Source organism: Carassius gibelio, chromosome B1 (genome assembly GCF_023724105.1).
Source record: "Carassius gibelio isolate Cgi1373 ecotype wild population from Czech Republic chromosome B1, carGib1.2-hapl.c, whole genome shotgun sequence".
Lineage (NCBI taxonomy): Eukaryota > Metazoa > Chordata > Actinopteri > Cypriniformes > Cyprinidae > Carassius > Carassius gibelio.
The window spans coordinates 21,005,756-21,021,230 of record NC_068396.1 but is presented as its reverse complement, the minus strand read 5'-3'; the positions used below and the strand labels follow the sequence as shown (position 1 = coordinate 21,021,230).

The following is a 15,475-nucleotide window of genomic DNA, read 5'->3' as shown; positions in this document are numbered from 1 at the left end:
AACAGGAGACTTTAAATAGAATGGCATGACTAATATTAGCAGTGTTCAAAATCTATGTGACATGGCTGTCATGAATGGTCAAGCTAGTGTAGACTAGCATGATGCAGGATGTCCTCTTAGTCATGATGTTTGTTCTATGGTTTGAGTAATAATAATCTTGTCAGATTTGCCTGAAATCACGTGGTGCAAATGAGAACCAGGAAGCACTTGGTGCTCAGAAAGGAGGTAGCGTGTTGTTGTATTTCTATATAAATAGATGGGCTTGTTTAGAAATTGAGCATTCTATTAACAGATACAATTCAGCCACATGAGATTTACTCCTTGTCAGATGGGCCTTGTTCTATGTTTGCACGGAACATATGTATTTAAATAACTTTTCAGTGCCGAATGTGGGAGCGGAAAAGAAGGTGTGCAATGAAACTAATTAAAATGTGTTCGAGGTGTGTGTGAACTAAGATAGTGAAGTCTTCAGGGGCGTAAGGAAGGGGAAGAACAGAAATAAATGATATTGAGTTTTCATAGCCAAAAAAGGAAATTTGCATTAGCAGTTCTGCACACTGATCTATTAAATGTAGAGGAGAAAAAACATTATGGGTTGAAGAGGATCTCAGTGGCTGAGTGGGTGGACTTTCAGAAGCACGTCAAAAATAGTAATACTGTGAAATATTATTACGATTTAAAATAATTGTTTTCTAATTCGATATATTTTAAAATGTCTTTTTGCAGCAGCCATCACTGCAGTACTCCATGTCACATGATCCTTCTGAAATTATTCTTATTTGATGATTTTCTGCTCAGAAACATTATTATCTGTGTTGATTACAGTCAAATTTTGTGGAAACCACGATACAGGATTTTATGATGAATATAAAAGTTCACTGTCACCTTTTACTTCAATGTGGTCTTAATAAAAAGTTATTTGCTTTATGTTTCAGTTAGGCTTTTTTTCTTCATTATGATACTGTATCATCACAATTGTTTAATTATGATATTTTTGACCATGACCAAAAAAAAAAAAAAAAAAAAAAAAAAAAAAAACTATTTGAAACTGAATACAGAGCAGATGCAGATCATAAAAGAGCTGTATTGAAGACATTGTCATTGTGAATGAAAACTGTTCAATATGTTGTTCTGTTGTGTACCTGGGTGTTGCAACTGATGCAACTGTGAAAATATTTTTTCTAAAGAAACTTCCTGGTGTTCTGAACACTAGACCCTTCCTCACAGTAATTATCATTTGTGAAAAGTTAACACCATTCACCCTTTCAAAATATATATGAAGGGAGACACTCCTGATACATTTCATAGTTTGCTCAACAGTTTGTTCATTTTGTTTACCTTTACTTCCGAGGTTCCCCACCTGAGCCTTACTTTCAAAATGCCAGTTGAAATCTTAGTTTCCATGAATGGCCTCAATTAAATATGAAGCAAGTGTAAGTGGGACTAAATTCTACAGGTAACCAGCAAACAAAGCATAACTTTGAACTATATTTAGGTTTTGCTCTGGTAAAGCAAACATGCAGGTGTACTTGACAGCCCTTTACTGCAGTCATCCCCAAGGGAATTCCCAGGGGAACTGAATATCCTGCTATACAGCTCTAGCTTGTCTCTTTGTATAGTTGGGTAGTCTAATTAGTAATTAAAAAAAAAAAAAAAGAAAAAAAAAATTAAAATGAACCTTGAAATCATTTACTTAAAAAGCCACTTGGTAGGTCAAACTGTACACAACTGAGAATATGAAAACGTTTTAGGAAATATTTGTTAACTGAAATGTGTTTTAATTTGATGCATAAGGGCTAACTCACCAACAGTGGCGATGGTGTCCAGGTCATCTAGTGTGTAGGTCCTGTTGGTGGTCAGGGAAGCGGCCCCTGCGGATACCGTGGGACTGCCTGTGTCTGTCCTGCCACTATCCCGACCAGAACTGCTTTCATTATTTAGTCCAGTTTTGCCTTTAGTTGCTGCCATCTTCTTCCGTGTGATTTTCTAACTCTAGCCACATTAATGGCCACTTCTAGATATCAAGTCCAGTATTTCCGCTTTTGGAAAACACGATATTGATGAAAATATAAACATTGATCCACTTCGATCAGGTTAACATATCCTTTGTTCGCACAAACCCGACTGTGACCCTCTGCTTTCCATCGCCTGGTAACGTTAGCCAGAAATTTATCAGAACAGTAAAGACTTAAGAATTTTTAAGCTATTCATGTCAATGGTGCTGTCATTTATTCTGTTACTTTTTTTACGGACGTCCCCTGTGCGACTAACGTTACTGTACGTTAACAAAGACAGGAGTGGACAGGATTCAAACTTCAGTCTTACGAATCCAGGAGGTTATCCAGTCGAATTTCCTCAGTAGCAAGGAAACAGCATGGACGTTGGTTGATAGTCGCTTAATGTATATTGCCAGGTATAAGAGAGTTTTCAATTATTTACTTCCCCCTTCCGTCCCCATCAAAGAATTCTGAACCCATTTCCCCTTCAAAACATCGCTCAGCGGCAAGGAAGCAGAGAAACGCTTGAAAATTGACAGACAGCGGCGTCGACCAATCATATGCAGCGCGCTATCTGCAATGTCCAATCGAACATTTGAAAAGGCGGAACCTGCTCTGTCTGACAGCATGAGTGTACGTATTTTCCCTGTGGTCTGTAGCACATGTAGACAGCGTAGACATCACCACGCCTTGGGTGCTGGATACTATTTCGGGGGAGGAAGACACGTTGTAGCATGAGTCTTTCTGACAGGAGAATTTTCACATTTCAGACAAGATATAGGCTATTTCTAAATAATTATTATCTCGATCATTTCATCACAGCACACATCAAATATAGGCCTACTATGTTGTATATATAATAGCACTATAATTATCATAGAATACATAGTCATCTAGGTGAATGTGACCAAATAATACTTAACATAATACTGAACAAAATTATACAATACAGAGTTAGAGAACAGATGGGTACAGTCCTCTGCTGGAGTTTTTTTGTGTAAAGCAGTAATGGAAAGTTCATAAATTATTAAAAACGAAAACTTGCAGAAGGCATGCCCTTTGGAGCATAGTAGTCTATCTATCTATCTATCTATCTATCTATCTATCTATCTATCTATCTATCTATCTATCTATCTATCTATCTATCTATCTATCTATCTATCTATCTATCTATCTATCTATCTATCTATCTATCTATCTATCTATACTTATGAATGGGTTATGTTCATTTACAGTAGTTATCATTTTGTCATGTGGACTATGAATATCTGTTTTGTGGAAATTATTTATGGCTAAATTCATGACTTATTCATATACTAAATAAAATATATTTATTATTATTATTATTTTTATTTATTGATGATTTTGCAGGTTCTGCACATGGTCGTATATCAGCAGTATAACTACATGGGCACAATTTTTCATTGAAAATGGAGGGAATGTGAATTGGATTTTTATATGTGAATTTCTAAAGCACACTCTTTTAAAATACTCATTTAGGACAGCTGCTCAGGACCCCATGTAGACAAAATTTGCAACCCACACACATGGCCAGACTGGCTCACACACTAACTGTTATGGACTCACTGACCCATGTGTAAAACTTAAGTGTCAGTCTATTTATGGACTGTACTCTCTGACCGGCCAAGGGGAAGTGATCTAAACCTAAACTAGTTTATACACTGGAAAAAAAATGATTGTGATTTTAACGGTAAACAAATGTTACAGTACAATGCTACAGTACAAGCCTGTTAAATGGTTAATGGTAATTTACGTTCCCAGAATTCTCTGCATTGCCTTTCAAATTTTGTTTGTGATGTTTTTTCTTTGAAAAAACTGTTTCTTCTTATTTTTTTCTTATCTGTTATGTTTATTAGGAATTGTATGTTACATATAATGTTGGTAAATTAATGTTTTTATTGCATATTTCAGTTTAATGAGCCTCACCATGATGGTGTTTAGTGCTTGTGTGAATGACACTGTACACCTTCCATGTATCTTATTTTTTTTTTACAAAGCTGCTTGTGATGGGCTTTATTTCATCACATGCTTTTGCTGGTTACCAGTGTATTACAAAGGTACAAAACAGATTTCAATATTCATTAAGTTGGTGTATTAACATTATATCAGTTATATTACAGTATTAAACTGCACATTTAAGGTAAAACCATTAAACCTAAAATGGTGTTACCGTATTTTTTACGGTATAATTCTGGCAGCCACAGCTGCCATTTTTATATTTTACAGATTTTTTTCTGACAGTGCAGGTGCCATTAACGACTTTCTTCTTAAACTTTTATTAATAGGCTACTCAAAATTCAAAGCGTTTTAATAAACTTAAAGAGCCACACAGATGGGAAATCAAAAATTACCTGTATTACAGTGTATGATGTAGCTGTCCATCAGTGTAAACAATGTGCAAAGTAATTAAACCAAAAGGTACACGATTTGTAAAGTTATTGGCTTCTAAAGTAAGGAGTCGACTCTGAAACGCTGAAACGAGTCGTTATAGATTTCAAATCTTTTGCCCATCTCTATGTACGTCACTAGGAACACTTTGCATAATAATCTCCGCCTACCGTCTTGGGAGAAACGGAACTCTGACCTGCCCCTCCCCCAAACACAGACGCTGGTTGGTGTGATAGCATCATGTCGAGGAGACGGTGTGTTTTTAATTGTTTTATTTTCACTGCCAAAGAATGAAGATCAGAAGAACCAATGGCTAAAATTCATTTTTACCACAATACCAGTGCAGTACAACAAATCCCTTTTGTTGTGTTCACAACATTTCACTGATGACTGCTTTTCTAATCTCTGTGAGTACAAGGCGGGATTTTCAAAGCGTTTGGCCATAAAAGAGGGTTCATTACCAACTTTATTTAGACCAACAAGCATCTCCGAATCACAATGCAAAGTATGATTATGAAGTTATGTGTTTGTTTTCTCCCGAGCGTCTTATCAGTATGTGTGCTGTCTGCAGCCTTTGTCTGCGCTGATCTTCATTTACAAACACGTCATTAAAATGAAGTGTAACAAGTGCTGCTAACAGATATTTTTTGATAAAGTAATCCATATGAAAACAACGCGATGTCCGCTTTTCACATCTCCCTTTATTATATCTAATGTGACCACGCCCCCGCGCTGAATGCGCTATTCAGATTCAAACTGAAGCGCGCGGCTTGAATACACCCACACAGAAGAAAAAGCAGCGAGACTGTTCAAGTTTTTTATTTTACTGTTTGCTTCGCGGTGAGAGGAATAAGACATAATTCACCCCAAAAAGATGCTAACGCATTGTTTACCATGAAGTTGTGTGGGGAACAACCAATCAAAACTGACTATGTCAGTTGACCAATCAGAACACAGTATGTTACCGAAAGGTGGGGTTTAAGGAAACGGAATCTTTTGAACAGCTTCGCGCGAACCGTTTGGGGATCTCTGAGAATTTAGGTAATTTTAAAATGATATTTTGACAAAATGACAATGTTTTTTAACCTTGGATGGATTTAAACCTATTGTACAGGACTTATTTACAGTGATAGGAAGCTTAGAATTTTCATCTTACTGGCTCTTTAAAAATGCCAGTTTTTATTCTGTTACATGAAGCAGGCATCTTGCTCACCTTTTTTTCCTCTTTTATCCCTTTTGTGTTAGAGATACAAATGTAAGAGAATCAAAAGTGTTTGATAAACTATTTCCTGATAAAAAATTTAAAGCTTTAAGTTAAAATAACACAATAATATTTACAGAGGTGGTCAAAAATATTAGTATTAATTATAGTATTAATATTAATATTAGTATTAATATTAGTAATATTAGTATTTTCACCAGATAAAATAGTTTTAGATAAAAAAGTATTATTTCTATCTTTTGCTTTAGTGTGTCAATAGGAAATCCAAAACATATCCAAACATTCATTTTGCCATTAAGTGTAATAGTGAAATTTTGCACAAGGAGTCTGACAACAGCCAGTGCTTCACACAGATATCTGATCCTACCATCATCCAGTCTGTCTGGAATGACACGAAGAACGACAGACTAAATCCAGAAGCACTGTGGCACCATCTCCAAGATGCTTCAAGATGCCTACCTGAAAAGCTGAAAATAATGTACAAGTGCACCTTGGGCAAAAGCTGCTTTAAGGAAAAAAATCTATTTATAACTATTTTTGACAGCATCCTCATTTTAAAGCTTTTTTTTTTTTTTTTTTTTTTTACCGAAGTGACTAGATCTTTAAACAGTACTGTAGCTCTACATGTAGGTTTGTTGAAGCATCTTAATTGAATAAATTTAATTTAAATAAAATTCCTTAAAATCTTGGCACTAAACAAATAACATTATGTGAGCCTTTTACAATCTTACAAAAATAATCTTAAATAATTACTTAAATAATCTTACATAAATTGTTCTGATGTGTTCAGGTTAACCTTCAACAAGTTCAAACACATCATTTCTTTGAAATATGTGAAGAAAAAAAATATAGCACATACAACAGATCTTACATAATATCACTCTATGGAAAGTGTCTTTTATTCTCTCTCAAGCAGAGAAGCTCCAACCAGCTCAGTGTGTTTTTATTATAGATGGTTCCTGTGAAAGCTTTTACACCATTCCTCTCCAGATCAAAGTGAAGCACGTCTTCAGCTTAGGCTCATAAGCTACTAAGAGTATTTCTCAGTCTTTCTGATGTACGTATTTTGTAACCTAACGATGATTGAGTCTTTTTCGTGTAGCAAGTAATGCAATGTCATATCATTCAGCCGTCATTGGGGGAGGAAATAGACTGTTGGCTTGCATGGTTAGCTTGCAGAACTCCATTAAGCCTTTCAGAGGCTGTCAGTCTGAGTACATATCATATTCACTGACAGGGTAACAGCCGCTGCCACCACCAATGCCCTTGGAACACTGCGTTTCTGAGTGTTGGAGTCAGCAACAGTGCATGCACAATGTCAGCTCTAACATTTAGATTGTGTAGCATTCTGAAACACTGCTGCAACATGTATGGCTGGTAATCTGACATGGTCATGCTGACAGAAACTAGCACAGCCTTTGTTGAACATGAATCAATTCTACACCACCTAATCGTTTTAGTCTGACAGAAACAAACTGCTCTGGAGCAAAGGGTCTAGAACATCTTATTTAGCATGGTCATAGTGTATCAGAGGAATTATATAATCAATGGGTGATGTGGATGAGGCAGGATGTCGTTATTCCCCCATATCATTGGCTGAGCAGCACCAATCATGCAGCGCCAGAGATGGTATAGAGAGGTTCTGAACCATAGGAACTTCCAAGGGTGCCTCAAGGGGACATAAAATGAATATAAGACAAATTAATCTTTAGAATAAGATCACATTTTAGAAACCCCATTGGTATTTTTATAATGAATATATGTTTTAGTTATGCCTAGCTCTTGAAGCTGCAGTCAGTAACTTTTGACGCTCTAGCGGTTAATAAACATAACTGCTAGCGTCTTGCGGAAGAACATTATAGCCAGAGCTACTTCTCTGTTTATGTCTATGAAGAATCACAAAGGTACTGGGTTACTCCGCTGGGGTACCCCCGAAGCAATCGAAAATAATCCGGATATAAACACTTATTATAGGTGTACCCTAGTGATTCATGACAAGCTAAAAACACAGTTTGGAAAATGGATTCATGGTGTACTCGCTTATTATATACATTTTGTAAATTTTGAACACAAAAAAAGTTACAAACCTTAACTCTGATTGGTTGTTTCTTACAGGGAGCGGCAAATTTCTGCAAATGGCAATAGGAGCACTGGGAGGAGCCAGAGGAGCTTGATTTTTTCACAGATTACCTGTCTCATATTCTACTGTCAGGACATAATGACAGGTTTAACAAATATGTAAAAAAAAAAAAAAAAAGCTTACTGCAGCTTTAAATACTTATTTGGGTAGAAATGTTGAGTTAAAAAATACTTTAAATATTGGATATTGTTGTGGTCAATGAAGCGACTTTAAGTCAAAAAGGTCACAAGGTCACTAACACAATTCAAAACAGCTGGTATGGAGATTCAATCACCCTTGAAGAAATGTTAAAGAATGCAAATTTGATGCATTCTTTTCTGCAACAGTGAACTGGAAATGATAAGAAGGCTGAACCCAGAACATTCATATAATTCCAAGACTACTTTTCATTTTTATGTAATCACGTACAAAAGCTGAATTCGGTTATGGAGACAAATGAGAAGTCCTTTGAATAAATCGACTGCATTTTACAGTGTATTGCAAAATACGTTGTTAGTTCATAAAGAGGACAAACATTCATTAGTGAAATTGATAAGCAGAGCGAGACAAAAACCCTGTATGCATTTCCTGTTTGTGAACCAGCGTCTCTAAAAGGCTATGATCGCTAGTCTTATAAAAAGACTATATTGCAGAAAAAGAAGTGGGTTAGGCCATAATTCAGCTGTCTGGATTGCCATTTATAGCAGGACAGCATTTGCTGAAGATGACCAGCTGCTCCTACTCCAGTGGGAAGAAGGAGATTATATGTAGAAGTTTCTGGGAAAATTTCATTACATTTGTTCACCCCTAATTTCTAAATGCACCATTTTAAAGCATGCTGTCGTTCACTGTCAGACATTTCCATTTTCAGACAGAAATGTTTGCTTTAGATGTGTGTATGTGTGTGTATGTATATATATATATATATATATATATATATATATATATATATATATATATATATATATATATATATATATATATATATATATATATATATATATATATATATATATATATATATATATATATATATATATATTTGTAATCACCATCCATATGGAAAAAATCCCACGGCTGTCATCCCATTGGAGAGATCCACAGCCAGACTTCATTCTCCAGCTCCACGCAGCTGGTTCCCATCTGTAGGAGCAGGTGATTCAGAGACTTTGCTTGCTTTTTATAGAGTAACCACTCAGATTCTGTGTTTACTGCTCTTAATAAATCAAAAACACAAGTGGCAGGCAGCACATCAGGAGTTATAGGCGACATGTTAAAAAGATGGCTGTGCATTGACTGAGTAATTGATTCATTCATTTATTCATAGGGGATTTTGCAGTTGTAGGAATCAAAGTCAACTAGAACTGGGAAAATTGTACTATGCTGTACAACAACAATAAAAAGTTTATTTTCTGCACCAGCCCTGCATATCATGATTGACTGTGGTAAATCCACATACAAAAACATCAGCTCATACGTATGGCCCAGATTCTTCAAACATCTGCTTCGGTTACTCATCACTCAAATCACTGAGTGTGTAATTTCTCATTTAGGGACCGCTACAAGAAGGGTGGAAGTGTGTTTACATATCCCTGTGTTGACGTGTCTCTTGTCCTGAACATCTGTTAGGTGGTTACTGTTGCCCCCTAGCTTGTGTTTGTGTTACTGCAGTAATATGTTTTCCATTTTGTCCTCAATCTGTGAAAGGAGGGAAAAAGAGAAGAATGTAAGTCTGATGTATGAAGGAAATAAGTAAGTGTAGAAATGGATAAATTGCTAAGTGAAAATAAAAAGTGCAAAATCGGATAGTTAAATAAAGATAGTTTTTACATTTAAATACAACATATAAATTATATTGTAGATGTTTCATCATTGATAACTTATTTATTTATACCTTAAAAGCGTGAATTCACATCATCATGTCAGATGTCACACTGGATGTCGCACAGGATTATGCTCCATGTCATCCCATATTAACACAAAGTAAATAAGAATGAATGAAAATAAACATACAGGAAGAAAAAGATTGTGTTTGTATACAGTGCTGTGAAATGGTTTTTGCCCCCTTCTTGTTTTTTATTTTTTGCATATTTGTCACACTTAAAATATTCACATCATCAAACACATTTTTTTTTTTAGATTACACAATGATAATGCAAATAAATGCACAATGCAGTTTTTAAATGATGATTTCATGTATTAGGGGAAAAAGCTGTCCAAAGCTGACCCTAGGTGAAAAAATAATAATATGAATGCTGGTAACTACTAGACTAGTGTTGCGTTTTACACTGTCGATCATAACATACTTTTAGAGAGATGGGAAAACTGGGTTGGGCTTTCTGGGATGGTACTCAAATGATTCCGGTCATAATGAGGGGAGAGGTTATTATGTGAGTATAGGATGAGTCTAAGTGTCCATCCTTGATATATGGAGTCCCACAAGGCTCAATTCTTGCACCGCTCTTGTTTAGCCTGTATATGCTCCCACTAAGTCAAATATTGAAAAAAAAACAAAAAAAAAAAAACCTGCCTACATAGCTATACTGTTAAACAAGAAGAAAACTGAAGTCATTGTATTTGGAAACAACAATGAAGTTCTCAAAGTGAATGCGTACCTTGACTCTGGTCAAACAACTAAAAATCAAGTCAATAATCTTGGTGTGATTCTGGAGACAGATCTTAGTTTCAGTAGTCATGTCAAAGCAGTAACAAGCTCAGCATACTATCCTTCCAAAACATTGCAAGAATCAGATGTTTTGTTTCCAGTCAAGACTTGGAGAAACTAGTTCATGCCTTTATCACCAGCAGTGTGCACTATTGTAATGGTCTCCTCACCAGCCTTCCCAAGAAGACCATTAGACAGCTGCAGCTCATCCAGAACGCTGCTGCCAGGATTTTAAATAGATCCAGAAAATCTTAGCATTTCACACCAATCCTCAAGTTCTCACACTGGCTTCCAGTTATATTTAGGATTGTTTTTAAAGTACTTTTACTTGTTTATAAATCACTCAGTGGCCTAGGACCTTAATACATTGCAGATATACTCACTGAATATAAACCTAACAAAACCACTCACATTATTATGATTGAGCCAATTAGAAATACTAAGGGTTCACAAAAAAAGAGGGGAGTCCGCTTTTAGTTATTATGTTGCCCACAGTTGGAATCAGCTTCCAGAAGAGATCAGATGTGCTAAAACATTAGCCACATTTAAATCTAGACTCAAAACTCATCTGTTTAGCTGTGCATTTATTGAATGAGCACAGTGCTATGTGCAAACTGATTGCACTTTATTTTATATATAATCATTTAATAACATAACTGTTTTAAATATATATTTTTAGTCATTTTCATTTTTAAATTCCTTTCCGTTTTATTGTTGTGATATTTTTTATGATTGTTTTACTTCCTTTTTTGTAAATCACTTTGAATTACCATTGTGTATGAAATGTGCAACATAAATAAAATAAACTTGCCTTGCCTTGCCTTATAATTTTCAAATAAAGATGAATATTTATTTTGAACATTAGTTTTTTAACATTTTGTTCTCATTCTGTTCTGTTTTAGGCTTAAGGGAAATGTCCATGATACTACTGTACTGGATAATGTCCAGTACAATTTTAAACTATAATAGATTTTGAGTTAATTGCAACTATCATGCAACTGGTTTGCAATTAAGTATATTCTTTAAAAATATATATTATTGTTGTAAGAAGTGCTATTTTTTAAAGAATGCTATAGTGTACTTTTTTCACAAGAGTATATAATGTAATAATTAAGAAATTGCTCAATTAAATTGCTCAAAGGATTATCTTTTCAAAAACAGCCAATAAGCATTGTCAGAGGACGTCATTTTCTTGTGACATCAAAGTCATTATTGATATAATTTTTGGTTCAGAAAAACAAACAAACAAACAAATGACAACAACAACAAAAACATAAGCAAAGATGCACCAGCCTACCAACTGCCTTTGAGATGAAAGGCAGATATTTTCTCCAGGTAATTTAGACTTCATTGATGACATCTTATCTTTTTACGTTTTATTTATTTATTTATTTATTTTTTTTAGATCTGAACATACAAATGTTTGATGCCAACTAAAAATGTCCTCTCCAACTGAGACAGTTTTCAGAAAAATTTATAAATAAATAAAAAATTAACAGTCACACCGGTAAAAGCTCCACTCACTTCACTTGACGCAAACATGGCATACTGCATATTGTGAACCAGAGAATAAGATATTTATAAATCTGTAAAAAAAAAATTGTCGTGCACAAAACTGTTCACACAATCCAATTATCAGCGGTGAACTGAACTGAAGGGCCTGGATGTTGTGATGCTGTGTGCATCAACAGAACAAAAGAAATGAACAAAGCTCTGTGACTGCTGTTGATTAGAAGTCATGCCCAAAGGGAAAAGTCACAGATGGCATTCTGCATGTTTTATAGGCACTCACTCTGTCAGTCAGCGATGGGAATACCAAGATGCCAACCGGAGAGAGAGGGAGCACCACCCTGAGAGAGAGAGAGAGAGAGAGAGAGAGAGAGAGAGAGAGAGAGAGAGAGAAATTAAAGACATCTCTCACAGGCATGATTAGAAATAACCCCCCTTTCATCACTGATAGTGAGCAGGATTTATGAGCGTACAGATTGTGTCACTCTGTTGTTGATGGAGTGGAGGCAATCAGGGACAGAGGCTGTTGTTAGAAGCACGCTATAGATGTAAAGTGCAAGGCAGCAGTGCCTCCCATAGTGCAGGGATTGCAGTGACCATTTTATTTTCTGTACTGTATTAAAGCTGCCATTTTCCTTTCCCTCCCATTGAACACCTCTATGAAAGCCTCCCTTTCTCACTGTGTGTGTCTGTCTCTCCCTCCTTGTTTCGTTTGCTCTAATTCATATTGCCTGTGTGTGGGAAGGCTGCACCTCTGCTCTTTGCATTACACTACTGATAAGAAAGGGACAGCTGGATTCAGTCCTGGTTTGACTGTCTCACTGCCAGGAGAAACTCAATTTTAAAAACGTCACACCAGTTTGCCCTATGGGCCTCCAGCTTGCGAAGTCCCATTCACATGTACACACATATAAACCCTTTTTTTTTTTTTGTTTAGCAGACTGTAGTCAGGATTGTGATGGACACTAATGGTGAAATAGAATGTCAAGTAAAGTGCTTGGTTGGTCAAACAGACAGACTGTCAGACTGAGAAAAAAATACCTTGGCTTTTTCTGTAACTGTGAAGGATGAGATTTCTGTAACAGTTTTTGTGCAATCAAAATCTCTCTTGCTAAAATAGATTTAGTTTTTATTTCTGCCTTTTTGAAAAACTTTCTTCGTTAATAATGTGTATTGGTCTGTTATTTTTATAACAATAACATATTGTATGATATACAGTACCTGTACATGATTGGTCAAAAGGACAATTTTCAGTAATATATATACAGAAAATTGCCTTTTGACCAATCTCATGTATATATATATATATATATATATATATATATATATATATGTATATATATATATGATATGCAGAAAATCCAAAGCACGTTGAACCTTTAAGCAAATGGGTTTGTTGGCAAAAGACCACAGCATGTGCAACTTCTGGCAGCTAAAAACATGAAACTGAGGCTAATGGATAGATCTCTAAAACTGGACAATTGAAATGGTTGCCTGGTCTGTTGAGCTTTGATTTATGCTTCAATATCTGTATTGTAGAGTCAGAATTTGGCGTGAACAACATCTTATCCTATGGCGTGCATCTTATTCTCACGGACTGCACCAGAATTGCCAGTTCTTGCTGTGAGACGTTTTTAAACATGTTTTGGGGGACAAATGGTTACGCATGATTTGTGTTTGAATCCACTCCTGCCCGCATCCACAAACATACTGTTAATTATAGTAAGTCTGAAAAATGTACACAAACATTAGGGCTATGCTAAACGTTCATAATAACTGACATAAAACACTGTGTCAAATTAAACTGCCAATAAGAAAAAAAATAATAATGCTAATGTAAAGCACCACACATGACAAAAATCTTGGACCATTTTTAATAAAATAATAAAACTAAATTCAATTTGAAAACAAAGTATCAAAACTAATAGAGCCTAAAAACACATTTAAATATATGCCTAATAACAAATGGAGCAGGTATGTCACCTTAACCCAGGGGTTACAGCTTTGTATGCTAACACCTTTCCACATTTGTCACTACTTACAAAGGTCAATTCTTTTCCATTCTTTCAGTATCAACTTAAATCTGGTTTCAATCATTGCACTTGCTTTGCTTTTTTTATTAAAGAAAAATCGCCTCTATTATTTTCTTCTCAACTTCATTTGTTGACTCCATCATTCTTATTACGATTCCCGAGACCTACGCTATACTTTTGGACCGTCTACTCCTGCCTGCAGCAAAGGTAAACCCGCCCACTCCTGTGTGACCCAATCCCAATGCAGACCTCTACCTCAAACTCCAACTTCAGCCCCTTTTAATGTCAGTTTAAAGTGCTAACTCTACAGAAGCAACAGTTCGACATGTTTTGCCTCTTAGGAAGTAAACTCTTTTGAAAACTTCCTAAACCACAGCAGGATCCCTACATTTAATAAAGAACAGCCTCCAGTTCAGTCACATCAACTGGGAGAATGTTCCCTTGACTGGCTTCCTGGGTTGGCCTTGGTCTTCAGAGCACAGCATAGCAGGCCATCACTCCAGGCTGGTTGTGCTGATAAGCTTTGTGCCCTGATGGGAAACACAGTCCTCCAGGCTTTATCAATTTCAGACAGAGGACTTTATGCTCCATAACTTTTCAGCTCTGCAGATAAGCGAAAGCTTTCCTGCATCATCATGAAAAAAACATTGATGAACTCAGGGGCACTCCAGTGAGGTCAGGCAATGAGCGATAGATGATGTTAGAACGATACGTACCATAAGTGCAACTAGCATGAGCTGCAAAAATTTAAATGTACAACAGTTATTGAAAACAGAGATTTTTTGGTGAAGGAAAAAAAATAAAAAAGAACTGCACAGAGATATCTGTTACTGGAACTGGACCTTCAAGTTGAAAATATAGCCTAATGATTTGCTTAGATAAGCCTGAATACTGTTAAATATATGGAATTTTAGATATATATTATTTAATTTAATATTTTTAGTTAATACATGCAAAAAATAAATAAATAAATAAATAAATAAATATTGGCGGTCTCTTATTGTAAAACACAGATGCATCTTGCTACAAAAGCTTGATTTATGCTTTGTTGTGTTTTGTTACTCATATATTATGCTTATGAATTATGAAAACTAAATACATTCATTTATGCCATTAATTAAATACAACATCATTAAACGAATGACGCATCTCCACCACTAATTAATCTTTATTGAAAATCAAAATCTCAAAAAGTTTGAAAGTTTGACATTTGAGTAATTTGCAAATTTTCAGTAACTGAGCCAGTAACTGAGCCAACAGCTAAATTGCATTCTATTTAACAAAAATGCACTTTATTCATAAAAAAAAAAAAAAGATAATTTTTTTTGTAGCATTCTGGAAAAACCAAAAAAATAAAAAAATAAATAAAAATCTCTCCTTTCATTCATTTAGTTTTAATTACTCTAATTAGGCAGTAGCAATCAGGCAACACACACTGATGAACCTGGCATCCGTGTCCTCTGGAAGGGAAAGGACGAATGTTCTGGACTAACAAAAAGGTGGAGAATAAAGCTGCAGTGT

The 15,475-nt window shown here is 35.4% G+C and overlaps 1 protein-coding gene across 2 annotated transcripts in view; it reads right to left on the bottom strand.

The window, feature by feature from the left end:
• prkx (protein kinase X-linked) overlaps positions 1–2,528 on the bottom strand; it is a 36,273-nt gene extending 33,745 nt beyond the window's left edge. Inside the window, exon 1 of one of the 2 annotated variants that reach the window (XM_052546186.1) lies at positions 1,806–2,528. In XM_052546186.1, coding sequence (XP_052402146.1) covers positions 1,806–1,968 — 163 coding nt within the window. In that variant the 5' untranslated portion in view covers positions 1,969–2,528. The remainder of the gene's footprint in view (positions 1–1,805) is intronic. The other variant, XM_052546184.1, reaches the window with a different exon arrangement.
• Positions 2,529–15,475: the final 12,947 nt, after the last annotated feature.